The 26,987-nt window shown below is 50.2% G+C and overlaps 3 protein-coding genes across 5 annotated transcripts; 2 read left to right on the top strand and 1 right to left on the bottom strand.

Moving 5' to 3' along the window:
• Positions 1–915: 915 nt before the first annotated feature.
• LRRC75B (leucine rich repeat containing 75B) lies at positions 916–10,521 on the top strand. The gene is made up of 4 exons (XM_053368001.1): positions 916–1,500; positions 4,821–4,949; positions 7,799–7,911; positions 9,041–10,521. The coding sequence occupies exons 1-4, from the start codon at positions 1,189–1,191 to the stop codon at positions 9,567–9,569; spliced, it is 1,083 nt and encodes a 360-aa protein (XP_053223976.1). The 5' UTR covers positions 916–1,188; the 3' UTR covers positions 9,570–10,521.
• A 1,679-nt stretch (positions 10,522–12,200) lies between these two features.
• On the bottom strand, positions 12,201–17,548 carry SNRPD3 (small nuclear ribonucleoprotein D3 polypeptide). Its single transcript, XM_053368005.1, has 4 exons — positions 17,444–17,548; positions 15,881–16,030; positions 13,872–14,064; positions 12,201–12,374 (listed from the first exon to the last, which is right to left on the bottom strand). Exons 2-4 carry the CDS (start codon positions 16,004–16,006, stop codon positions 12,313–12,315), a joined length of 381 nt encoding a protein of 126 aa, XP_053223980.1. The 5' UTR covers positions 16,007–16,030; positions 17,444–17,548; the 3' UTR covers positions 12,201–12,312.
• Positions 17,549–17,669: 121 nt separating this feature from the next.
• Positions 17,670–26,729, top strand: GUCD1 (guanylyl cyclase domain containing 1). 3 transcript variants are annotated; one of them, XM_053368003.1, is made up of 6 exons: positions 17,670–18,241; positions 20,611–20,695; positions 22,646–22,754; positions 23,886–23,977; positions 24,316–24,557; positions 24,877–26,729. In XM_053368003.1, exons 1-6 carry the CDS (start codon positions 18,202–18,204, stop codon positions 24,966–24,968), a joined length of 660 nt encoding a protein of 219 aa, XP_053223978.1. In that variant the 5' UTR covers positions 17,670–18,201; the 3' UTR covers positions 24,969–26,729. The 3 variants fall into 3 exon arrangements, with proteins under 3 accessions (XP_053223978.1, XP_053223977.1, XP_053223979.1); XM_053368002.1 differs by having other exon boundaries at positions 17,680–18,241; positions 22,646–22,811; XM_053368004.1 differs by having other exon boundaries at positions 17,897–18,241; positions 20,533–20,695; positions 22,646–22,811.
• Positions 26,730–26,987: the final 258 nt, after the last annotated feature.

The raw sequence follows: 26,987 nt of genomic DNA, 5'->3' as shown, positions 1-26,987 counted from the left end.
GGGTCTGAGTGCTCACACCTCTTTTGCAGAGAGAGGACCCAATACTGAAAACCACAGCAGGCTTGTTTGCGACTGTTGACAACATAGATCCCCCTTCTGGAAGCCCTCCAGGATCAGATGGGAAACGGAAGGCGCTGACTTTAACACAGTGTTGTTGTTGTTTCATCAATTTTTTTAGTAAGTTTCACAAAATTATACACAAACATAAATCATATCCTTATTAAAATTACACTTATTGACATTGTTAAGTGACTTCCTCGCTTCCCCTTGGTTGAATTTCCACGCATATCCTTATAATGGCTTTCCAAATCATAATTCTTATAAACTTAACTTAGTCCACTAACATCCTTATATCTTTTCAATTCGAAATTGTACATGTTAAGCATCACTTAACTTATATAAATTCCTAAGCCAATCTGTTGCCTGTAAGCTATTTCCAATTAGTTTAACTTAACAGATTTAGCTAAGTAATCGTTAAATTTTGTCCATTCTTCCTGATACTCCTCCTCCTTCTGGTCGCAGACTCCTCCGGTTAGGTCGGCTAGCTCCAAAAAAATCCATCATCACACAGTGTTGTTGTTGTTTTGCTACGTGAAAAGTTCCCAAATCGGGCATGGAAAAAGGAAGGGGCGATGATGATCGTCGGCCTTGGGATCGGGGCCCAAGGCGAGGTTTCAGGCGGGTGGAAGGGCGCGTTATCTGCGCTGGAGAAGCAGACCGAGAAACGGGGGTGGGAGATGGAACGGTCCCCCTCCCCAGAAAGGGGTTCCAAAAGACTAGGCAGAAGCGGAAGGCAAAGTCCCGACGGAACAAGCGGGGGACCGGGCAGGTAGCAAACGCCCGGAGCCCGGCGGGGGAGGGAGGAAGGAAGGGGGGTGTCCCAACCAGAGGCTCCCTCCCGCTCGCCCGCCTTGCCGGACGCCACTTAGCCTCGGCTCCCTCCCCGCCGCGCGCACGTGCCGCCGAAAGAGAGCCGCATCTCGCGGGCGGGGCCAGAGCGCGCCGGAGCTCCAGAGGGACCGCGCCGGGCTGGAGAGACGCCGCCGCCGCCCGCCCGGCACTGCGGCGCCGGCAGCAGCAGCAGCAGCCGGCATGTAAAGAGACCCCCCCAAACCAACAGGCACCCCTCGATCACGCCGGGACCCCGGTTGGCCAGGCCCTGCCCGCGGAGCCGAGCCCCGGCCGGCGATGGGCTCGCGGCTGGGGCGGCAGAGCAGCCTGGAGGAAGAGGCGGCGGCTGCAGAGGAGCCGCCCCGGCCCAAGAAAAAGCAGGAAAAGCAGGGCTGCCGGGGCCCGAAGGAGCCCCCGCTGCCGCGGCGCCGCCCGGGCTTCCCGCTGGCCTCGCGGCTGCTGAGCTCCGAGAAGCTGCCGGGGGTGCTGCGGAAGAGCAGCCCGGCGCCCCCCTATGTTCGCCGGGTGGGCTGGATCCGCGACATCCAGGCGGCCCTCCGCCAGCGCCGCCGCGACCAGGCGACGCGCGCACTCCGCCTTCTCCGCAAGGTAAACACGGCCCGACGGGGCGGGACGGGGCCGCGCCCTCGACGGAGCTCCCGTGGCCGCCGTTTGCTCTTTTCAAGCCGCTAGACTTGCCGACAGACGGCTGCTCGAGGGGCACCGGGCCGGGGAAGCTCGACGGACTCGGCGCCGTCATGCTTGGGGCTGGTTGGCTAAGGGGCGGCCGCACCGACGTGCAAGGCTTTGTTCCCTGCTCAGGGCGGGGCTGGCAAGGGGGCGTGCCGGGCTTGGGGCCAGGCGAGCCCCGCAGGGACGCGACGCCCCGCCGGGTGTCCCTGGCTGGGATCAGACGGCGCGTCCGAGCGCCGACCTGGTGCCCGGCGCGGGGCAGAAGCCTCGCCCAGCGGGCATCGTCGCAGGCGCGAGTTGTCCGAGGTGCCTCCTGCCCTTGCCGCGGCCTCCAAGGTCGCCCGAGGGTCCTCGGTGGAGAGAGGCGAGGAGGGTGCGCGACGCCGTCGGGGATTCCGGGCGGTGTAAGTCGCTGCCGCGAGTCATCTCCGTGCCCCGCCCGCCCCTTTATGAGTCTTTTATAGCTGGCTGGCGCTGTACGCTCTCCGCTGAAACTAAGGACGTTTTGAAATAAAAACAGAATTTTTAAAAGTGGGAAATATCCAAGCAGCAATCGCAGAGTGGTTCTGGCTGGGGGCTGAAGGGAGTTGTACTCCAAAAATCCTGGAAAGCACCAGGTTGTGGGGAATAAGTGTTTTAGATCCTACACCCAGGGTGAGTTGCAAGAAAGCGCTTCATTTGAGGAGAGCAAGAGATCCTAAGAGGATACGTGTCATTTTCACACTCCTCTCTCCATTTACAGGGGGGTTGCATTCTGAGGCACCTTGTGTTTAAGGGAAAATGCATATATTGGGAACACCATTTAAAAAGTCTGCAACACCCTCTAAATCTCTGGAAACCCCCCCCCCCCCAAAAAAACCCCACACACAACCAAAATCCCTCCCTCCAAATCTCCTTGCTCAAACTCCAACTCTGCACAGGCCTCAAAGGTCAATGCAAAGGCTAGACACTATTTTCATGCCGTTTTTGCGCTTTTTAGGGCCATTTTTTCTCCTTTTCGTGCCACTGCTGGGTTCTCAGTTCCATGCTCGCATGGTTGTGTGTACTTCGAACCCACGTAAATGGGGAATTGCCCGTACTATCGTCATTAGCCTCATCAGTATTAAATTTACCGTATTTTTCCGTCTATAAGACTCTCCCACGTATAAGACGCCCCCTAATTTTTGACATTATTTTTAGGAAAAAACCCTAGTCTTATACACCAAAAAATACGGTATATTCCCTCTTCCCAATAAACCCCTGGCCAGCAAACAATAAAATATACAATTTTTAAAAATGAAAGCACCATTACTTCATTAAATATATACAAATCATTGTAGTTGATCAAGACTGCAGTTCTGGTTATATACTTGGAAGGAAGTACCGTATTTTTTGCTCTATAACACGCACCCGACCATAACACGCACGTAGTTTTTAGAGGAGGAAAATCCGTAGGCATGCCACCCGTAGGCATTCCCTCCATAACACGCACAGACATTTCCCCTTACTTTCTAGGAGGAAAAAAGTGAGTGTTATGGTGCAAAAAATACGGTATATACTCTTAACCCTTAACTCAGCTGGGCTTCCTTGTCTCCTCCACCTCCAATGCTCTACAGGCAAAGGTAAAGGGACCTCTGACCGTTAAGTCCACTTTGCAAACCTAGCAAGACCATCTTATTGTACTTCTTGGAAATAACAAGAGAAAGGTCATATATTTAACAGAAGAAACTTCAAATACCTCAAGCGCAATTTGCAGTGACACCCTCGGAACCCCTTTGCCCCGAACCTAGCGCTCCTTTGACCAGAGAAGTCAATTATTACTGATGATAATTATCATTAGCCTATGAAGGATGGATTTATGCCTTTCTTCCAAAGTAAACCCAAGTAGCTTGTGCAACATAAACACAGGGCAAGGGGAAAGACAGAACCCATCATTCCCTTTTTTTAAAAAAAAAAGGCAGAGGAGGAGATGTAAGTCTTTCATACATGTCAGCTTTACTCTTTGCAAAGGAATAAAAAAGTAAAATACCCGGCATTTTATCCTATCTGTGGTAAAATTAAGGCAATGCTTGAATTGTGTTTCAGAATTTGGAATCCTTTACCTTTCGCCTGAATTTTTTCCCTCTTTTCCCCACCCCTCTTCAATGTGAGGGAGGGATCCTTCCAGGTTTGGTGGACTCCCCTGCTGTTTGAAAGAGAAGCATTTTGGGGAGGGTTTTTTTGGGGGGGATTCCGCTGGATGGAGGTAGGGAGGGGCCCAGCTGGCTGCCAGCCAATCAGTAGTGGGCAGGCAGATTAATAATAATAATAAATTTTATCTATAGCCCGCCCTCCCCGGCCAGAGCCAGGCTCAGGGTGGCTAACACCAGTAAAATCACAGTAAACACATAATAGGGGGGGACCAATTTAAAATACAGGTTAAAATGCAATTTAAAATGCAGCCTCATTTTAAAAGTAGCCCATAGATCAAAACCATAAAGGGGGGGGGACATAAGGGTCAGACTGAGTCCAAATTTAGAGGTCCATCCAGTATTTTTAAGGGGGTGGGGGGACAGGCTGAGATGTAGCTCCAGCCGGGTTCTGCATCCACCTTTGGGTGGGCAATTGTGGCTAAAATGTGGGGGTGCAAACACCCTGAGGTTGGGTACCTGGGAGTTGTTCTACCAAAAGATGGAGGTCATCCTTCTCCCAGTTTTAACCTGACTTGGTGGCTGAAGGCTCCTTTCCCATTGCAGCGCTTAAGCTTCATCCAGCCTTTCAGCATCCAATCAATTCCTACCTCATATTGAAACGGAACCAAATTCCACTTACCGTATTTTTTGCTCTATAGGACGCACCAGACCATAACACGCACCTAGTTTTTGGAGGAGGAAAACAAGAAAAAAATTATTCTGAATCTCAGAAGCCAGAACAGCAAGAGGGATTGCTGCACATTTCCCCTTACTTTTTAGGAGGGAAAAAGTGAGTCTTATAGAGCAAAAAATACGGTAAATGGATGGTTGTCTGTCTCAGTTGTTGGTCTTGGGTCCCCATGTTTATTTTTAAGGGAAGTCGCCAGCTATCCTTCAAATGCTCCGTCAGGGACTGATTTTGCCAGGAAACCCTTCCTTGAGAAAGGAGCAGAGTATTTAGCCCAGGAGGCTGTGATTCCCCTCCCTTCCTCTGTAGAAGCCCCCCTGCTGCAGCATCTCACCCCCCCTCCACAGCCTTTCCCAGATTCTGATCCCCCAATGCCATCTTCTGGCTTTTCCCTGCAGGACCTTGGTTTAGAAGGGACATTCCTCAGTGAAGTTCTCTACAAGAACGCAGCCTTCCTCAACCTTGTGGATCCCATCTCCCACGATCTCCTGATGAGCCTTGCCCGAGACCTTCAGTGCCCCAAAAAGGTGAGCCCATTATGGGGTGTGCTAGATAAATAGGTACCACTCCGGCGGGAAGGTAAACGGTGTTTCCGTGTGCTGCTCTGGTTTGCCAGAAGCGGCTTAGTCATGCTGGCCACATGACCAGCTGTACACCGGCTCCCTCGGCCAATAAAGCGAGATGAGCGCCGCAACCCCAGAGTCGGTCATGACTGGACCTAATGGTCAGGGGTCCCTTTACCTTTACCTTTTATGTTTTGCTAGTTGGGCAGTAGGTGCCTGGAAGTTTCTTCTCCTAGGGTCCCTCTCTCAGGAAATACTAGCCTCTCCCCAAAGCACTCACAGATGTCGGCAGGGTTTCCGGGGCAACGCAGTCTAAACCAGCCAAGGTCAAATGCAGGGAATCAAACAAGGACAGGCTGCCATCCAAAGCTGATATCATAGAAGTTCAGGCAAGGAAGAAGCGAGGAGCCAGAGACCTGTGTTGTTTCCAGCAACTGGGAGGAAGAAGAGGGAGGCTTTATATAGGCCACAGCTGCTGGTGATAAAGGTGTTTCTGGGGTTGCTTACTCACAAGGAGGTCCCTCACTCACAAGCGGCGTGATGCCTCTGTATCTGCAGGCACATGCTGTGCCATGGCTCTTTGGCTCAAGCCCCATAATGGGGCCGCCGCCAACCATCATTCTGTGGCTGTCCAGGTATCTTTGGAGATGTTGGTAGCCTCTCCCCTCCTGATCTGTCCTTATTGCAGTTGGTACTCAGAGGAGGGACGCGGGTGGCGCTGTGGGTTAAACCACAGAGCCTATGACTTGCCTATCAGAAGGTCGGCGGTTCAAATCCCCATGACAGGGTGAGCTCCCGTTGCTCGGTCCCTGCACCTGCCAACCTAGCAGTTCAAAAGCACGTCAAAATGCAAGTAGATAAATAGGTACCACTCTGGTGGGAAGGTAAACGGCGTTTCCGTTTGCTGCTCTGGTTCGCCAGAAGCGGCTTAGTCATGCCGGCCACATGACCCGGAAGCTGTACGCCGGTTCCCTCAGCCAATAAAGCGAGATGAGCGCCGCAATCCCAGAGTCGGCCACGACTGGACCTAATGGTCAGGGGTCCCTTTACCTTTACTTACTCAGAGGTAGACTGCCCCTGAACTTGGAGGCTTTAAAAAAAGAAGAAGCTATCCTGCCCCTCCCCTCCTGATCTGTCCTTATTGCAGTTGGTACTCGGAGGTAGACTGCTCCTGAACTTGGAGGCTTTAAAAAAAAGAAGCTATCATGACGGAGAGTCTCCTCTGGGCATTTGCATCAGCTCAGGATCTAATGTGTTGAGTCAAGCACTGCAGGGTGGGGGGGGGGTTTGGAATTGGGGAGGGGGCTCCCTAGGGGGAGGCTCCATGTCCAGTTCCTTGGCACTGAAGAACCCCAAAAATGCAGAAGAAAGAACAATGCACACAAACACAAAGAGTAAGCATTCTGAAGTTGCAGGCAGCCACTCCCTTGCCTTTTCAGAGGAAACAGGGCCACATCTGATGCAGCTGAGCTAGGCTTGTGCAGGGAGAAGCTGTTGTCATGGGGGTGGGGGAACGGGAGAGGAAAAGGCCAGCCAGCCTCAGAGATTATTCTGCCTCAACATCGCTTCAGGGCCTTTGCAGATTTGTGCCTGCCTGCCTTCCTTCCTTCCTTCCTTCCTTCCTTCCTTCCTTCCTTCCTTCCTTCCTTCCTTCCTTCCTTTATTTGGAAGTTTTAAATGTTTGATGTTTCATTATGTTTTTATATGTGTTGGAAGCTGTCCAGAGTTGTTGGAGCAACCCAGCCAGATGGGCAGGGTATTATTATTATTATTATTATTATTATTATTATTATTACAGTGGTACCTCGGGTTACAGATGCTTCAGGTTACAGACGCCGCTAACCCAGAAATAGTGCTTCAGGTTAAGAACTTTGCTTCAGGATGAGAACAGAAATCGTGCTCTGGCGGCACGGTGGCAGCAGGAGGCCCCATTAGCTAAAGTGGTACCTCAGGTTAAGAACAGTTTCAGGTTAAGAATGGACCTCCAGAACGAATTAAGTTCTTAACCCGAGGTACCACTGTATGATTATTACATCCTTTGTCCGAACATCCCAGCATGGTGTACAACATTAAAAACATAATTTACATAGAGTAATAATAATAACAAAATAAAACCACCACGGGAAGAAAAACCATAACAGCAGTTTGCCACAATTTTATAAGGCCATAGATTGTTTATTGGCCGAAGGCCTGGGTAAAAAGGGATGTTTTTGCTTGGCGCCTAAATACATGTAAGGATGGCACCAGGTGAGCCTCTCTAGCCTGGCTGATAGTCCAGCTTCTCTGCTAAGATGAGGTAAACCAGCATTCATAAAATTCCTCTGGGTTCCAGCTCCCCTCTCTTCAGAGCAGCCCTCACATGGTGAGCTGCGGTTGCAGCATCTACCCTGGACGGCCAGATCCGGTATTCTTCCAGGGACATGAAAAGCTGAGGAAGCCATGTAGGCCCATGAAAAGACTCCAAAACCCAGTCTTAATAAGGATTGAGCGAAGGGACGCAAAGCTTGCCACAATTCTGGGACTTTTGGAAAGAAAGTGCCCAGCTGTGGCTTTTGGAGGTCTGGTTTGCAGAATAACAACACGGCTGCTTTTGCTTTTTATTATCTCACAGCGGTCTTATTCCGCCAGGCTCTTCCCCTTTGAGCTGGCTCTGCTGACGCCTGAGCACCAGGACAGGATGTTTTGGGTGAAATGGATCTGCATTGATCTGCAGGAAACTCTAGAGCTGCAGCGCAGGAGGGGGTGGGCACTGCACAACCGGAGGAGACCAGTGCCTGAGTCCCTGCCAATGACTTCAGGTCTTCTGCTTTCAGGAATACGACCCCTGGAAGTCCTCAGACCGGATCTGCCGGCAGCTGATTTACCACTTGACTCCTCATTCCAAGTGGCACCGGCAAGGCCTGCCCCGGCGGAGGTCCCAGGCCAGGTGAGGGATGAGGATTGGGCCGGAGCCGGGGGTGGGGAGTCTGGGTACAGATTTCAGGCAAGGAATCTCTTCCTGAAGATGCTTCTGGGGATTAAACCTGGGACCTTTTGTAGGCCAAGCAGATGCCTCACCACTTAGCTATGACCCCATGAACTCCCATCCCTCATGAATTCCTGGTCTGCAAATATCCCCTAAGTTTGCTCATGAAAGGAGTGTCCCCTTAAGGACCAGACTTGTCAGGCACTGCATGACCAACCCATGTTTTGAAGGTATTCGTTGTTTAGTTGTTTAGTCGTGTCCAACTCTTCGTGACCCCCTGGACCAGAGCACGCCAGGCACTCCTGTCCTCACTGCCTCCCGCAGTTTGGTCAAACTCATGCTGGTAGCCTCGAGAACACTGTCCAACTATCTCGTCCTGTGTCGTCCCCTTCTCCTTGTGCCCTCCATCTTTCCCAACATCAGGGTCTTTTCCAGGGAGTCTTCTCTTCTCGTGAGGTGGCCAAAGTATTGAAGCCTCAGCTTCAGGATCTGTCCTTTCAGTGAGCACTCAGGGCTGATTTCCTTCAGAATGGAGAGGTTTGATCTTCTTGCAGTCCATGGGACTCTCAAGAGTCTCCTCCAGCACCATAATTCAAAAGCACCAATTCTTCGGCGATCAGCCTTCTTTATGGTCCAGCTCTCACTTCCATACATCACTACTGGCAAAACCATAGCTTTTACTATATGGACCTTTGTTGGCAAGGTGATGTCTCTGCTTTTTAAGATGCTGTCTAGGTTTGTCATTGCTTTTCTCCCAAGAAGCAGGTGTCTTTTAATTTCGTGGCTGCTGTCACCATCTGCAGTGATCATGGAGCCCAAGAAAGTAAAATCTCTCACTGCCTCCATTTCTTCCCCTTCTATTTGCCATTAGGTGATTGTCTTTAGACCAGCCTTTCTCAACCCGTGGGTCCTCAGATGTTGTTGAACTACAATTCCCATCATGTCTAGCTAGCAAGGCCAGAGCTCAGGGACGATGGGAGTTGTAGTCCAACAACATATTGGGACCCACAGGTTGAGAACTGCTGCTTTAGACTCTGTTTTGAAGCTCGCCTCCTCCTAAAAACTGTCTTTTTCTTTCTCTCTCTTTTAGTCTGAAAAACAGTTTGCAAAAGAAGCTGAGCCCGGACACGATGGATCTGTCAGGGATTCCCCTTTCCATGAGAGACATCCACCGCCTGGCTTACTACCTGCAAAACAAAGGTCAGGACTTGAGCACTGTGGACCTGAGCTTCACCGACCTGACGGACGAAATGATGCACCTCTTGTTGCCTTTCCTGTGGCCACTGCCCAATCTCACTCACCTCTCCCTCAACGGGAACCGCCTGACCCGCGCCACTGTGAAGGACCTCACCGACGCCATGAAGGAGGCGAGCAAGTTCCCTTCCTTGGCGTGGATTGACCTCGGCAACAACGTGGATATCTCGTCCATGCCCCAGCCGCTGCTCGTGGGCTTGCGGAAGCGCCTGGGCCAGCACACCACGCTGCCCACCATTTACGAGGTCCTCGACTGTGAGGCCGAACTCTCCAGCGGAGGAGAGGCCAGCCAGACGGAGGAAGAGGAAGGGGCGACGCCTGGAAGCAAGTCCCACGACTTCCCTCCGCAGTCCTGCGAAAGGTGATTGGGCGTGTGAGGCCTTCTCTGCAAGATTGAAGCCCTGGCAGCGAGAGTCCTGACCGCAAGAGGTCCTCTTGCCTTTAGCCGCAACCCTGCCCAGCTTGGAAAATTTCCAGCCAGGGCCCGTTGCTGCCGTCTGCTCCCCAGAGCAGCTTCCTCCTAACCACTGTTTGCATTACAGAGACACGCCCCCCCCTCAACTGGGACTAGTCACTTACCGTGGCCATGAATGCAGACCTAGGAAGAGCGAGCCATCAGGAGGCAGTGGGCAAGGTAGATAACTTAAAATGAGCAGCACCACAAGTTGTTGGGACAAAGCAGCAGCTCCTGCCCCCTCCCTCAGCTTGCAGGTGGGGGCCTGTACCCCCAAGTGGTGGTGGGATGGAGGCTGCATCTAAAAGCTGAGCGGCCATGGCTTGCAGACCTTAGAGAGGAGAGGCGGTGGCACTGCTGCAAGCCTGGTATTTTGTTTTGGTTTTTTTTTTGTTCCAGTCTCCAGACAAAAGGGCAATGGAATGCAACGTTCTACAGAGTGTGCAAGCCAAGGACATGTGACTGTTGCAGCGTCAGGATATTTCAAGGCTAGGAATATGTGGGGTAGGGGACTGTGAGTTGTAGCAAAGGCAGAGAAGATGTCCCTTTGCAGATTCAGTTATGGACCAAACTGGAGCAGGGGGAGGAGTCTGATGGGAGCATCTCTGCTGCATGGGCTGTTTGAGATGGAGATACAAATGTGCATGTATTTTTTTAAAAAACAAAAACAACATGCAAAAGTTCTGCATCGCTTGCTGCTTGTAAAGGATCACCTGACAATTTTCGAAGCAGTGTTGACAAGGCCCCGCTTCCGATGCCAGCAAGGAAACTGAAGGGAGAGTTGGAAAACCTCCCCTGTGCATTTTTCAGTGTTGACCATTGCTGTATGTGGCGAATGATAATAAATGGTCTTCTTGGAATAAGAGGCAAAAGCGTTGCGTTGGGAAGGAGGGAGGTTGCATGCAGACAAATGAAAGGGCTCACGCACAAACCGTATGATGCAGGGAGGGCGAGAGAAAGAGAAAGCAGAGGGAGACATCCCAGAAAAGTTAAAAAGCTTGCTACACTGAAACCGAACTCCATCTGCTACAATTAAAGTAGCAAACCCCATGTTTGTCCCTACTAGTCGTTTTGCTTTCTGAGCTACTTGTAATTTTGCTAAAAATCCAGAGATTTAAAATGATGTCCTCCCAACATCTGCAGCACAGAAAACACCTGCAGCCTAACCCACTTGGAAGCAGCAACAGTTGCCCTGAAGCGAACTTTTACTTGGAGATGCCCTCTCCCATCTTGTGTCTTTCCACATTAGTAATAGGAACCCCCCACCCTGAATGTTACTGTGGTGATGGCACTGTCTCAGGGCTGGGAGGTGCCTTAAAAGCCCTCCAAGGAACTGGGTCAGGCAATTTTTGGGCAGGCTGGGAGGTGGGACTGGATTCCACTTCCTGATCTGAACAAACTCATGCAAAGTTGGGCTGCAACGTTTCTCTCTCCCAAAGCAGCAGATTTTTCGTCTTCTGGTTTCGCTCCAGTCACGTTTCCCTTCCTGGAGCACCACCCCTCTCCAGGCACTGTGTGATGGCAGAATTATGACTGGTGCATTCCCCAGCCACATAATGATGCTGCAAAGCCTCCAGGCAGCTCGCAGAGAATACCTGCTCCAAAAATCTTTGGGTTTTATCAGGAGCCAAGATCCCACCTCTAGCAAGTGGCATTGCGCTAGCAGAAGGCATGTGTTGCCTGTGATTTCCCTTGGAGAGGATGTCGGGTAGCCTAGCTGGGAATGGTCTCTGCCTTTGAACTTCCAGAGCTGCTGCCTCCCTCGCTGGGCCACTGGGATGACTCAGAAGGCTGCCAATGAATATGCTCAGGGGTCACATTACAGGTTAAAAGGAGATACCTCTAACATCAAATATGCAGCACACTGGCCTCATCTGCACTGGCAAAGCTGTTGCTCATCTACCTCTCCTCTGTGCCTGAAAAAATCCCCTCCAAAGACCCCACCCAGAACAATGTTCTGGCAAAATGAACAGCCCGAATTCAGTCTGCAGATGCAAGCTTTTACAAACAGTACTCGCTGAATGTGCAAACTTTTGCAAAGGACGCTGCTTCGAACCTAAATAAATAATCAAGGTAAAGTATGGTTTCACCTTACAATGTTTTATTTCTTACTATGTTGTTGGTCTTGGTTTTAAAATGATGTCTACCCCCCAGTGCTGAAAACGTTATGAGGAAGAAGGACATTTTCTAAGATCATCTACCATCCAGTTCTTGGAACAACCCATCTGCTGAGCCCTGGGAGAAAACACCACCATCTCCCAAGTTGCTGTTATAAATGGTGGGTGAAAAATCTGAACTGAAAATCAACAGGCTCATAGCTGACTCACAGGCGAAGGTAAAAAAAAGAAGTCGCCTCAACTGACCAGTAGAATTGGCTGCTGAAAGTCAGTCTGGAGCCGGTACAGGAGCAACAGGGACAGCATGATGGTAGCCTTTCTGTCTGTCTGCTTGCCCCCATCCCCTGGGCCAGGCTTATTCACCTTGTGGGTGTGGCAACAGCAAAGCAGTACCCCCCACAACAAAGTTCATGCCACACAACGGAAGCTGTCCCTCCATTTTGTAAGAAACACATTTATTGAATAACACAAAAGCCCATCACCACCACATTTTACAACTACAGTTTTCAATTCATTGAGAAAAGGCTGCGTCCGAAGTTACCGCCGCTTCTGGAAAATGTTGCCACGCCCCATGCCACGCCCTCTTCCTCTGGCGGCCACTGCAAGGGAAACAACAGCAAACAATGCCATAAACTGAACAGGGGAAGCGCAAACCCTGTAAGAACATCCAAGAGAGATTCCCTGCTGAGTCAGACCAAAGGCCCATTGACTGCAAACTGCTGCTTCTGAGATGATCTCAAGGAGAAAAACATGGCCATCACATAAACACACCTCTGCTGCTTCTCTGAAGCAAACAGGATCTAGATGCAGTTTCCCTTCAGCCATCAGGACCAAAAGCCACTGACAAACCCACCCCACTTTTAAAAGGCATCTAAGCCACGGGCCACGTCCGTGGCAGCACATTTCATAGCTGCTTGTGCACTGTATGGAATACTACCTTTCGACTATCCTGAATCAACTTGGAACCTTCCAAAGGGGTCAGCTCAGCCTGCAGCATCTGCTGCCAAGAGCCAGGCCTTCCAATCTGAGAAGGGCTGTAAGTCAGCAATAGGGCTGGGTGGTATATCATCCAAAACTGACTGTAGTCCATAGCAAGATAGCGGCTTCACAATTTTTGACCTGGCAATATATTGTGAATCATGATGGATGTGCATGTTATGCAAAAATCATAAAGCGGGGGAAACCGCAAAGGTAGCTTATGCCTCTGCATAGCTCCATCCTTATTTCAGACATTGTGATATACAGTGGTACCTTGGTTCTCGAACTTAAATCTGTTCCGGGAGTCCACTTGACTCCCTAAACCATTCGAAAACCAAGGCGCGGCTTCCGATTGGCTGCAGGAGCTTCCTGCACTCAAGCGGAAGCCGCATTGGAAGTTCGGCTTCCAAAAAACTTTTGCAAACCAGAACATTTAATTCTGGGTTTGCGGCATTCAGGAGCCGATTTGTTCGGCAACTAAGCCATTCCAGAACCAAGGTTTGACTGTTTCGTTATAACACGATGTTTAGCTGGTGATATACCATGATGTTGAAAACCCAGCCCTAGTCAGCAATGGAGAGCAGAAGGTCCCAGATTCAATCCTTGGAAGCATCTCTCAGTATAAAGGTAAAGGGACCCCTGACCATTAAGTCCAGTCGTGACAGACTCTGGGTTGCGGCGCTCATCTCGCTTTATTGGCTGAGGGAGCCGGCGTACAGCTTCCGGGTCATGTGGTCAGCATGACTAAGCCGCTTCTGGCGAACCAGAGCAGTGCACGGAAACGCCGTTCACCTTCCCGCCGCAGCGGTACGTATTTATCTACTTGCACTTTGACGTGCTTTTGAACTGCTAGGTTGGCAGGAGCAGGGACCGAGCAACACGAGCTCACCCCGTCACGGGGATTCGAACCCCGACCTTCTGATCGGCAAGTCCTAGGCTCTGTGGTTTAACCCACAGCGCCACCTGCGTCCCATCTCTCAGTATGGGCAAGAGAAATTCTGGTCTGGTGACCCACTGCTGCCAGTCAGTATAGGCAATACTGAGCATGATGGACCCCAATGATCTGACACAGCGTAAGTTGGCTTCCTATGCAGCACGCAGCCTGCCCCACTACTTACCCTGGGCTTTCAGGATAGCAGCTTTGCCCCTTCCGGCCCCAGAGCCCTGGTTTTTGTTCTTCATACTTTTCAGCATTGGTGCATTTTTCAGCATATCGGGCAAGATGAGGAATCTGATTTTGCTCCCCCGAATGTACACCTGCTCTAGTTGCGCCACACGCCCATCTCTGTAGGTCACTGTGATGTTGGACATCTGGAAAGAGAGAATGAGTAGCTGAACAGGACAGAGCCTTTGAGAAAAGAAGCGCAACGGCAAAAACGGCCAGCTGGTTCCTAAAACGGAAAGGCTGCCTGGCCAAGTATGTCATATTGGCGAGTTAAGACAAGTGAAAAGCATTTTGCTTTCCCATTTCTGTGGATGTGTCTTTAAAGCAGCAAGGAACTGCCCTTGTTTTCAGATTAGCTTGAGAACAGCAGGATAGGTGCAGGAACAGATGAAGCAGCAAAGTTGCCAGCACCTGTATGTTGATCTCAGTTCTCCAAGCCTTATTTCTTAAATTTTATCCCCACCCTTTAATAGCTAATCAAAATTCCTAGGGCAATTACGAAAATGTTTTTTAAAAATACAGATGTGATGACACAGGACAAAGAAGTCACAGCAATTATTATTATTTTTAAAGCGTTAAGAAATCCTCAATGTTTAACAGCCTGGGGAGTAAATGAAGCAGATGTTCCAAAGTATTATACTAAAGAGCAGCCTTTGCCAATCTAATGCCTTTCAGTTGTTTTGTACTGCAACTCCCATCAGCGGCAGCATCATATGGCGGTGCTGGCTGGGGCTGAAGGCAGCTGTGGTCCAAAACTGCTGGAGGGCACCAGGTTGGAGAAGACTGCCAAAAAGGATATACCAGGAGAGCTCTGCTTTGTTTCGGGAGTTTTTCTGGAGTAGCAACCTAGGCTCAGGGCTTTCATTTTACTCTTAAGAGCGCTTGTGCCCACCTCAGCAGATAGTCCTCGCCCACTCCTAAAATGTCTTCTGCATCAACTCAACTGGTGTTGAGGGCGACTGAAGCCCATGAGACCTTAAAAGAGGTAACCAATGTGGTACCCACCAGATGTTGATAAACTATGACTCCCATCAGTCCCAGCCAACATGGTCAATGGTCAAGGATGCTGTAGTTCAGAACATTGGGAGGCTCCAGGGAGAGATAAGCCCAGGGGTAGGTGGCAGAGGGTATGATCTCGGCAGCCACAGAATCACATAATTGTGGAGGGAACCCCAAGGGTCCTCTAGCTCCACTTATGCAAGGTAGGAAATTTAAATAAGAATAGTTGGGACGCGTGGGCAGGGTAAGAGGTTTTTCTATAAAAAAACTTTATAGAAGAATGTAGCATGCCATGGAGAAAGTGGGCAGAGGAAAGTTTGTCTCTCTCAAAGCACAAGAAATTTGGGGGCATCCAACAAAGCCAAATGTTGGGAGATTCAGGACTGAAAAAGGAAGGACTTATCCATGCAGCACAGAGTTAAATTATGGCACTTGCTACCACAGGAGGCAGCAATCACCACCAATTTGGATGGCTTTGAAAAAAGGACTAATTCACAAAGGAGGAGCCTACGAACTTAGCCCTTAATCTGTGTCACGCCTTCCCTGTAGAGGTGCACTTGGCAACTTCATTATACAGTTTTCTGTGAATGTTGAAGACACAACTCTTGACCCTTGCCTTCAATACCTGAGGTGTATATTTTCAGGACGAACTCTATTTTTTGTGATCATATATTTTTGTAATGGTAGGTTTTTAGAATTTCTTTTTTATGCTGTATTTTTAATTGTCACAACCTGCTCTGGGAACCCAGGGTGAAGGGGGAATGACCAATCACTCAATCACTTTGGTGGCCAAGTCATGTTTTTGCATTCTCTCTCTATCAGGGGAGCCCCAATTATGGTTTTCTTGATTTTTTTAAAGACAAAGCTAAGACCTCCCACAACAGATGAAGACCCAAAGTGGAACATTTTGTTCTGGCCACATCCTCCTAGCCACCCATCATCACTTTTCAAAACACAACCTACCTGACAATTCATGTTGTCCTCAGCCTCAATGAGCTTTCCGCGATATACTTCTCCTGTATTCGTCTCACAGGTCACAATATGACCCTCTGCTTCATGCAGGACTTTAATTGGCACTCCGATAGACATGACTGAAGCTTGGTGTGTTCAAACCTGAGAGAGGAAGGGGGAAATGCAACATCGTGTTAACAGCTTTTGTTCCATGGCTGCCCCTTCTTAAGAGTGTCTTGTACTCCCAGGAAGTAAGGTACAAGGGTAATGACATCTATAGAGCACCTGAGGAAGCATCACAAAACTCTTCAAGCAACATTGAGGATCATCAGAATAGAGTCAAATCCAGTGTGACTGAAGCAGAAAACAAACCCACAGCAGGGAGCTAGGTGGTAAATTTCTCCAAAACAAGAGGTATAATAGGAAGTTTGGCAGGGGGAATTAGGTGCAAATCTGCCTGTCAGGCTATATTGTGCTCCTCAGAAGAGCAAGGCATGCTTCATGTAAGCACCAAATATTATCATTGTTGCTGCTGTTTATTCAGTTTACAATCCTTCTCTCCATTCAATGTGAAGGCAGGTTAAATACTAATAATATAGCTGCATATGAAACATTAAAGACAGCTAAACATTAACACAGACACCAATAAACATTGACAAACAGCTGGTGTTCAGAACAGAGCCACTGGAACTCAGCTCACCCACTGCCCAGAGTCTGGCTAAAAAGACTCACCTTCAATTGCCGTCCAAAGGGGGGAAATGTTGGTGCTAGCTTCACCTGAGATGGAGGAGCATTCCAGAGATCAGGGGGATTATAAAGCAGTTATTATATCCTCCCCCTGCCTCGAGGTGTCTAGGACTACAGCTCCCATCAGACCCAGCCTGGTATGCCAGGCTAATTCTGTGGCCGATGGAAGTCGTAGTCCAATACAGCTGCATGACACCAAGCTAGGGAAGGCTGAGAATGAATCGGGCCTATGTACTTGGTGGGCCTGGCCAAGCCAGGAGCCCGTACCTTCGACGAAATGCACCAAAGGGTCTCGGTTAAGCACACGCAAAAATATCCCCGCCCCCCCATACACTAACACTGTGAAATCAGTGGGGTGCTTTTGGATCGTGCCCTCGCCCCCTCCTTCCGCTTGAAGGCATTTGAGGGAGGGAAATTGACAGCCCCGCGTTAAGCCCGCTTCCTTAGGGGATGGGGAATACGTTCCCCTACCCAATGCCCAACCAACGTGGCTCTCTAGTCGGTACTACTCAGGAGTAGGCCACTGAAATCAACGCACTCCAGTGACCTGCCTCTACTGGGCTGCATCCAGCTAAGTCCCACGTAGTAAACTCGCGGAAACAGACGTGAGCGACTAAATTCCAACGGGAGATTAGGGGGAGGGGTCTACTCTGAGTAGGAATGCAGCAGTCCTAAGTGGGGCCTGGGAGTTCCGCGGGTCGAGCGAGGGCAGCTCAACCGAGGCACCCCCCGGAGGAAACCGCGAGGGATGGAAGGAGGGAGCCTCGCTTCGCGGGCCGGGCTGGACTAAGCTAGGCCGAGCCAGGCCGGCCTCCCTTCGCAACTCACCGTCAGGCGCTCCCGCTCTCCGCAACGGCGTGCCTCCGTTTCCTCGCCCGCCGGTGTCCCAGCATGCAGCGCGCCGCGGATAAAGGAAGTCGCCCCGAGCCCGTCTGGGCCTCTTGTGTTACACGCTTGAGGAGTCGCCCGGGAAACGAGACCCCTGCTCGACAGTTCCGCTTGCCCTGCCCGTGAGAGGGGGGGAGTACACCACAGGCGACACCCCGCCACGCTTGAAGCCTCGTCGTCGCCGCCCTCCTTTCCCTTCCCATTTCCTGGGCGCTTGCTGAGAGGCGAGAGGGGGGCCACCTCTATGGGTTCCTGTCAGCGACTCCGACTCCCATCAGCGCTGAGCCTTGGCCGGCCTGGCTGAGGCTGCCGGGAGTTGTAGTCCAGCAGCCCCTGGCAGGCCCGGCCTCCTCCTCCGCCGCCGCCCCTGGTCGCTCCTTGCGGGGTGGGAAAGGGAGCCCCCCCCCGTACGTCCTCCCGTCCCGGTGCCTTCCGGGCCTCACCCCTGGCCCCGCTGGAGCCGGCGGGAAGGCTGTTCGGCGAACACCGCAGAAGGAGCGAGGCGGGCCCGGAGGGAGGCAGGCGCTAGGCCTCCGCTGCGGGCTCCGCCTCAGCCGGGCCGAGAGGGACGGGAGGAGGAGGAAGAGGAGCCGCCGCTGCCGCCGCCGCCACCGGGGGAACCATGCCGGCCCGCGTCCTGCCGAGCCCCGCGGCCGCCCTTGGCCCGTGAGCCGCTCCCCGTCGCCCGCCTCGCCGCCATGAAGAGCCCCAAGGAAGACGCGCACGAGTCGCCCGCAGGTCCGTCAAGTCGTGGGGTGGGGCGCCTTGGGAAGGGGCGCCCGAGCATGTGCAGAGCGCGGGGGAGTGGGGGGCTGGCTGGCTAGCTTCCGAGGAAACACGTCGGAGCCCAGTAGAAAGGGGTCCCTCTGCCGCCGCGCAGCCTGATCCAGGGTGTGGGGTTAGCGTCGGGCTGCGCAGTCCGGAGCTGGCTTACCGCCCCGCCGGACGCTCCCAGGTCGGGCTGCACTGGGTACAGTGACAGCCGCCCTAAAGCAGCAGCAGCTACTAGTGCTATTGGTGTTTGTGGCTCTCTGGACCATTTCCAGCTAATGTCGGGGCTTCTGAAATCTCAGTGGACCCCCGTGGGAAAGTGGCCTTTAGAGCAAGGATCTCATACTTGGCTTCCAGGCAGAGAGGAGTGGGCCCGCCCAAAGTGCTCCTGCAAACTTACATGTTTATGGCGTTTAGGCCACTTTCAAGAGTTCAGGATTCCAGTTGCCTCCATCGCAGCATTCCGTTAGAAACACACATTGGCTGTCATATTTTCCAGCACGTTTTGTATGACCGAAAGCAGAGTTACAGAAGCGCTAAAGATTCCTCCATAGGACCATGAGACAAGCGATGACATCTTCCCCTGGACAACCCCCCCCCCCATTGCTTTGGGCTCTGTTGCAATTTACTTACTATATGCTTCATTAAATTAATACACTACTTGACTGTTTTTTAAAAAAGAGCCCTCAAAGCAGTTTGGGCCTTGATCCCGCCGGCTGGCAAGTGTCACTGGTCTCTCGCTGCTAACGGAGTCTGGCTGAAGATCAGGCAAAGAGGGCTGGGGAGGCTTCTTTGTTCAAACTGGATCAGCTGAAATGTCTTTGTGTTGCCCCTGGTCCTTTTGAAATACAGTATTATTATTATTTCCTAAATACACCAGGCTACCCTTGAAGAATGCGCTGCATGTCCAGAGCCAGAGGGCCAGAACTGTCCCCTCCCTGTCCTGGGGCTCTGGTCTTTCCTGTACCTTTAGTCCTGGTAACCTGTCAACACAGACTTTTGTCCCCAAAGAGCAACGACTCAATTGAGCAAGAGTCCCGATGACTAGACATTGCTAAGGGCATAACTGGCAAGGAGTTTACAAACACAAAAAGTGGGTGGCTCTGTTGATGCTTTTTTACCCAGGAAATGATGGGCTCATTGCCAGGAAGATTTAGAAATTATTGTGCTGAGCTATTGGCCTCTGTACAAACCAGAAACATCCAAGTCTTTCATCAGCACCTCTGTGACATCCTTTGCTGTTCACAATACCCTGCATTTCTCCCCTAACAGAGCAGCCAACCTAGTCATCAGGGGTGACTAGCTGTGGCGCTTCATATTTTTTTAGACTCCATCTCCCATCCATCTCAAGCAGCATAGCCACTGGCCAGGGATTATGGGAGGTGTAGTCCACAACGCTGTCACTTCCAGGAGATGCGTTCTGTGGGTTGGGGGAAGGGGTCCCAGTTACCGAAGAGACAGACCTTCACTAAAGCACTTCCCATGAGTTCAGGCACAGCACAATCCAAACAAACCAAGGTCATGCATAGAGAATCAACCTAGGTCCAAACGCAGTCCAGAAATGAAATTAGGCAGCAGTCCAAGGTCAGGATCTCAGGAAGTTCAGGCCAGGTACAACATAGGAAAAAGGACCCAGAGACCTGTGTTGTTTCCAGCAACTGGAAGGCTCAAGAGGGGGAGCCTTATCTACTCTGGCCCCAGCTGCTGCCAGTGAAGGAGCATCAGGCATTGCCTACTCACAAGGAGACCCTGGGCCCATAGGTGCTTACTGTGCTGTTCCTCTTCAGCCTAGAGGTCAAGCTTTCGGTGCTGTCTCTCTCTCAAAGGCTGGGGGGCAGGCACCTTCCTGGGGTTCTTCATCATGTATCAACCCAGAGGGCCCCTTCAAGTGGATCCTCAGACTGGGTTTCAGGCCCCCTGCCTGCTCCTCAAGGCCCTCATCCTGTGGGGGTGCCTGGTTCATCCTTCCAAGAGCTCCATGGCCTGTACCAGTTCAGGACTAGGTACGACAAACATCTGCAAGGCCACACGTTTCCCATCTTTGGTTTACACCACCGGGAGGTGGTTTTGGCAGATGGTGTGGGTGCAGAACTGATAAATTAGTCCAATATATCCAGGGGCAGTTATGATCCCATGGTCTATTACTGTGAGACCAAGTTCTTGGGTTAGATGAAACTACACCCCCTGGAGTTGCTTTAAAATGTTGCAAACTGATGTCTTTGGCATGGAACAAAATAATATATTTTTTTCCGTTAAAGGATGGGTGTGAATGTAGAGAAGAACCTTAGTTGTGCCAAAAACTGTCTTCCTGACGGTGGTGTCCTCTTTTTCTGCAGTGGACAATGTGCAGCTGGACGTGCCAATCCTTCAGCAGCTGTACCACTGGGACTGTGGGCTGGCTTGCTCCAGGATGGTTCTGCAGTAAGTCCATTTTGGTTGGGGCTTATTGGGGGTGGGGAAGGAGGCGAGGTGGCTGGTGGCACTTTGCAACAAGTTGCTTCCAAGGTGGGAAGGTCCCTAGACCTCACCCAAGTGCCTTGGCCCTCCAGTGAGTGCAGCACAACTGATCACAGCAGCAGCTTCTCAAGCACAAGAAAAGGAACTATGGAGGAAACAGCATTTATATCTGACAGTGACAAAGAATGGGTACAAAGGTTGTTATATTCATAATGTAAGAACTCTGGTTGGCCCAATAGAAGACACTCTTGACTGGGGCACTCAGCTGACTTCCTTTTCAAGTACTGTATTTTTTGCTCTATAAGACTCACTTTTTCCCTTCTAAAAAGTAAGGGGAAATGTCTGTGTGTCTTATGGAGCGAATGCAGGCTGCACAGCTATCCCAGAAGCCAGAACAGCAAGACGGATCGCTGCTTTCGCTGCGCAGTGATCCCTCTTGCTGTTCTGGCTTCTGGGATTCAGAATATTTTTTTTCTTGTTTTCCTCCTCCAGAAACTAGGTGCGTGTTATGGTCTGGTGCGTCTTATAGAGCGAAAAATACGGTAATTGCCAGCAACTGGCGGGTTTTTCCTCTTTGGGTGTTTTGAGACTGTTGCTCTTGTGTGACTCCCGTAGAAGCCACCCTGCCTTTTGTGTTCCATGAATAACGGCCACTACGATTTTCCATCTGCCTCTGCTGTGCTGCCTGCTGGCTCTCGGTCTTTTTTCCCCCCTTTTCCTTTTCCTGCTGAACTCGTCTTTCCTTCCACAGAGGAACACGAGCTTTAGGTGCAGGAGAGTGAAATGCCTCTTTAGAGGGCCACTTAGTAGATATGAAGCAGAAGATTTTCATTTCTCTCCATCCCTTCTGCCAAGACGCTAGCCTGCCCGCTGGTAATTTCCCATCTTGACTATTGTAACTCCCCCTCCCTCCCTCCTTCCTGTACCAAGCTGAATTTCCAAGAGTGAACTTCTTGCCCTGTGGATCCAAGCCTTTCTCTCCCCCCACTCCCCTGTTCATGATGGAATGTCAGTGATTTCTCCTCTATTGTGGCCCCTTCCCATCATCCCATGAATGAGTTGCCTCTCTCCCCAAAACACCTTCTTTTTCTGTGTCTGCGCTACCTGCCTCAGGCATAACCCTGGTTTGGAGATTGGGAATGTGCTGTCAGCTCATCTCCTCTTCCTTTCCCTGTGTTGTGCATGAATGCCTTCATTGTTTAACCAAAACTTAGTATAACACCCTTATTAGAGCTGTGTTGAGAGCTAGCCAGGATTGCCAGGAACCAGAGTTTGCAAACTTTACAATGCAGTCTTAGTTACCTGAAGTTGGAGTTAGTCCCAAAACAGATGTAAAGGGCAAAGCAAATCTTAGGAAGGGGGTGGGAGAGAGTAGGCAAGCCCACAAAACCTTCCCTCCTATCACCTTATGCCTGGACCAGACCACATCGCTGGTGTCCAAGGGACTTTCCATTGGACACCTATCAAGTTCCTTCCCTTCCTTTCAAATTCTGGCCTGTTGCGAGAACATTCAAACTGTAGATGCCATGCCTTCTTATGTGGGACCCGCTGTATTTGCATTAATGGGGATGGAGGGGGATTCTGTGGCCCTCCAGAGGTTGCTTAACTGCAGCTTGCATCATCTCTGACCCCACCACTGGCATTAACAAATCTGCTTGAAACAGCTAGAAGAGGGTCTTTTCCCCAATATGCTGATATGAGCCAACTCACAAAAGGAAACCATTGTTTCATCTCTGAAATAGAATCCAGGGGGACATTCTCCACCCCTTTATCTTGCTCTGAAGTTTGTCCATTGTGCAGGCAGACCCTGTAGCATCCAGATTCCCTTCTGTCAGGTAACACGTTATAAGCTGCGCTCTGTTCTCTCCTGATCCCTCTTCTTCACCATCACCATTTCCTCTGGTTTCGTCCCAGGTACCTGAACCTCCTGAATGACGATGAATTCCAGAAAGCCATTCAGGACCTCCAGATGACGGAGAGCATCTGGACCATCGATTTGGCCTACCTGATGCGTCATTTTGGGGTGAAGCATCGTTTCTGCACACAGACCCTGGGGGTGGACAAGGGCTACAAGAACCAGGTCAGCTTCCTGGTTCACTCAAATGTTGGTGCTTTGGCCAAGTCTGGAGGGCAGGAATTCTTTCCTTCTCTAAGGATGATGATGATGATGATTGGTTTGTTTTGGCACTCATGAACCTTTCCAGCACGTTTGATTTTTGGAGCTTGACATACAGGCTTCTCAATGACATTTTATGATAACTTGGGCCTTTTAATTAGATTGTGGTTTTTGTTTAATTGTTTTTACTCACTGTTTTTATTTGGTGCTTTGTTCGTGTCTGGGAAAGGCAAGCGCTAGATTGTTTTTTTATTTTTTAAATGGGACAGGATCCATGTTGATTTTCCAGATGATGTTTCAGATGTTCTTTTGTGTTGCTCTCTGGCCGTGAACTTTGCCCTGCTTCTTCAGTCCAAGGGGGACTCTCTTGCAAGCTGTACCTGGGACCTGGGTAGCCCTTTCTCTAGGTTGCTGTGTACAGTTTTGGCCGACTTACCTCAAAAAGGATATTGTAGAGTTGGAAAAGGTCCAGAAGAGGGCAAGCAATGAGGTGGAGCGACACCCACCCCCCACCCACCCAGTGAAGGAACATTGCCATTTTGGGAGCATTTTAGTTTATAAAACCATGGAAGTTTTATAAAATTATGCATAGCATGGAGAAAGGTTCTCTCTCTAACACTAGAATTTGTGGACATCCAGTGTTGGAAGATTCAGGACTGAGAAAAGAAAAAAAGAACTTATCCATGCAGCATATAGTTAACCTGGTGGCCACCAATCTAGATGACTTTAGAAGAGGATTCAACAAATCCAGTGAGGAGGGTTATCCATGGCTAATAGCCATGATGGCTGTACTTTTGTTCCAGTGTGGCAGGCAGCATTACTCTGAATCCGTTGCTAGAAATCACAGGAGTGCTCTTGTGTTCAGGCCCTGCTAGTGGGTTTCCTACAGGCACCTGGTTGGCCACTGTGAGAACAGAATGCTGGACCAGATGGGCCATTGGCCTGATCCAGCTGGCCTCTTCTTATGCTCTTATGTTCTTAGGTTTCTTACCCCGAGCGGAATCTGTTGTGACCAGGCTTGTCCTCTTCCTCCTTCAGTCGTTCTACAGGAAACACTTTGACACAGAGGAGAACAGAGTCAACCAGCTGTTTGCACAATCCAAAGCCTGTAAAGTGCTGGTAGAGAAACGGTGAGTTCTCTCTCTCTCTCTCAGTCGAGGTTTATCTCCCCATCACATGGACTTCTTTACAGATGCCGCAGCTGTTTTAATGCAGAGGCCTTCGCCAACCGGGTCTCGTCCAGATGCTTTGGGCTACAACTCGCGTCAGCTCCAGTCGTAGGATGATGGGATCCAACACATCTGGAGAGCAGCAGGTTGGGGGAGACTGCTGCAAGCAGTCATCCTGTCCAAATGGACTGTGGACCTAGTGACCTGTTCCAAACGTCCAGTCCTGATAGTGTCTTCCTTGTTAAGATATCTCTAAGAGACCCCAGTGGACTGACTTCTCCATCTGTTCTCCTCCACAGCACAGTGACTGTCCGGGACATCCAGGATCACCTTGCCCAAGGCCATGTGGCCATTGTGCTGGTCAACGCCGTCCTGCTGCTCTGTGACCTCTGCTCCAACCCGGTCAAATATTGTTGCTTTCTCCCAACCGGCCAGAAGTGCTTCTGCAGAAGTCCTGACTACCAGGGCCATTTCGTTGTCTTGTGTGGCTACAGCAAGGCCTCAGGGAGTATTTATTACAACAATCCTGCCTATGCTGACCGTGAGTAGCCACCACCCTTTATTTCAAATAGGGGAAGTGTGGTAACCGGACAACTCTGGCATGTTAGCTCATTCCTCTCTGCAACATTGTACAATATTCTGGGTTGATGTTGTCCTAGCCATTTCCTGGCTCGTGCCTCAGGAGCATGAGCCATACCAGGTGGGTCTGTCTTGTCTTTTGTCTCTGCACCAAGGCCATGATTGCGTGGGGGGGGTGGAGATGGGCGCGTTAGGGCTGTTGAGTCAGTGGCCCTGCCTTCCTTTCAACAGAGCCTTAACCCCTTGGCCCCCTCTGAGCCCATTTTGGTCCTGCCCCACAGGAACATGCCGAACCAGCATCAATAACTTTGAGGAAGCCAGAACCAGTTATGGCACCGATGAGGACATCCTGTTTGTTTACAGAGACAGCTGACCTATTGGAGCTGCCAGGGCTTCCTCGTCCATCACTGGCCAGCTTGCAACAGCAGCAGCAGCAGCAGCCTTGTCTCAGGACTGCAAGAGACTTTGCTCCCACACTGCAGCAGGACCACAAAGAAGGGATGCTTTAGACTAGGATCTAAACTGGTATTAAATTGTTTTGTTGTGAGCCACCTTGGCGGGGGGGGGGGAATGTATCCAGAAAGGCAGGCTCCAAATTGGCTGAAATAAATACATTTTAGATTGGGATCTACTCCTAGATCTCTGGGTGTGTTGCAGTAGATCAAGAAGGATGTCAGACTCCCAATTTTGTAATTGCAGCAATGTGAAAGACCCAGAAGGCCAGGAGTGGGTTTTTACATCTGGCTCCAGTTGGTGGGCCTCCAGGCTCTATCTGGAATTAAAAAGTAGATCCTGCAAGCCTGAAATCTGCCCTGTCCTGTCTCTAAACCTACAGAGAGCAGCATGGCGGTCCTGTTGCCATCTTTTTAGTTTTGATGATGATAATGAAGATGAAAATAGCTTGTGTATAGCGAGTGTAATATTTAAATGTATGTGTGTATTTTAAAAATTTGCACATTTTGAGAAGTTTTCAAATGCGGACTTGGACTTCTTTTCCTGTTGGCCCCTTTTGACAGGAACAAAAGTCTTAGTATTCACTTCCACGCCAAGTTCATGAATTCCCCCCGCCCAAGAGAAGCTCAACACAGAAAGGGACAAAAGTCAGTCCTCCTTTCTATACTGTAAGGGCTGATCTTTCACCCAGTTTGGGCGTCTAATATCAGGGAACAGAATAACATAAACAGCCTAGGATTATTGGATATTGGGGGAAGGAGCAACAAGAGGAAGTAGTCCACATACGTATACCAGCATCACCTGCAAACCACAATGTGTGGATTCTCACAGCTGCTTTTGCCGCATAAAGGGTTTCTGGTAGTCAGGGCCTTTTTCATGAGGTCAGGTGGTTCTTTCTGAAAGCAGGGAATTAAAAAGCATTGCAGTTGTAACTGCAGACCCTCCAAAGTGGTTGAATGAATCAGTTCTTTGCATACCATCGGTTTGTTTTCAGATAATCTCAGTTTAATTGCTGTCATGTTGAGCGTTCTTTTTTAGTGAGGGGCTGCCAAATCGTGATTGTACTAGGTCCTCTCTAAAGAAATTAAAGGTTTTAAAATACAAGATTGATTAGAATCTCTTGATAACTTTGGCCCCAATCCAGCACAATTAACCTTTGTTTAACACATCAGTTGCAAACAGCTGTCAGCCTGGAGACGCTCTGAACACAGAGTATCCTCCATTACCAGTGCTCTCTAGTGAGAACTGGTGACAACTCTTCACAGCCTCAGGCTTAAGGCTAGCGTTTTAAGATAAAAACCTATGTTTGGGTCAGATCCATTTGGCCCTAGAAAGCAGACCTGAACTACTTGCTAAAGCAAGTGCAACTGGCAGCAGCATGACTCCAAAGTCTGGGTAGGGAGGGAAACTTTGTTACATGTTCGAAAGCTGTAATTTGAGGCCGGGATTGTGTTGATAAGAAGATTGCTTGAGGACTTCCAAGACAACCCAGCAGCTTGGCTCAGAACTGTTGTTTATATAATTGGAGGCAGGGAAATTTCTCTTGGCTGCAGTTCAGGACGATTCTAGCCGGAGTCCAGACTGTTCTACCTCATCACACTGCACTCATGTTTTTGGATTCAACTCAGGGATGTACATGGCTTCCCTGCTGGTCAAAAATAAACTTTGATATTGTAATATCCACTTTGTGTTTCATTTAAAGTACTGTGAGGTCCTATTGTGGGGCAGAAAGTTATGAGTGATGTGTTAAAGATGTGCCAGAGAGGGAGACTGCCATTTCTCAACTCCAGCAAGAACATTTAAAAGGAGTTGTGTTAGGTATTGGTGAAGTTACATTAAAATAGGATACATTAAAATACATTAAATAGGAGCTGAAGGTGAGATGAGCAGCACTCAAAAGGACTTGCAGCCTTCCAGATGTTGCCCTCCAGCTCCCATC

The sequence above is a fragment of the Podarcis raffonei genome, chromosome 16 (assembly GCF_027172205.1).
Source record: "Podarcis raffonei isolate rPodRaf1 chromosome 16, rPodRaf1.pri, whole genome shotgun sequence".
NCBI lineage: Eukaryota > Metazoa > Chordata > Lepidosauria > Squamata > Lacertidae > Podarcis > Podarcis raffonei.
This window is presented reverse-complemented; position numbering and strand designations above follow the sequence as displayed.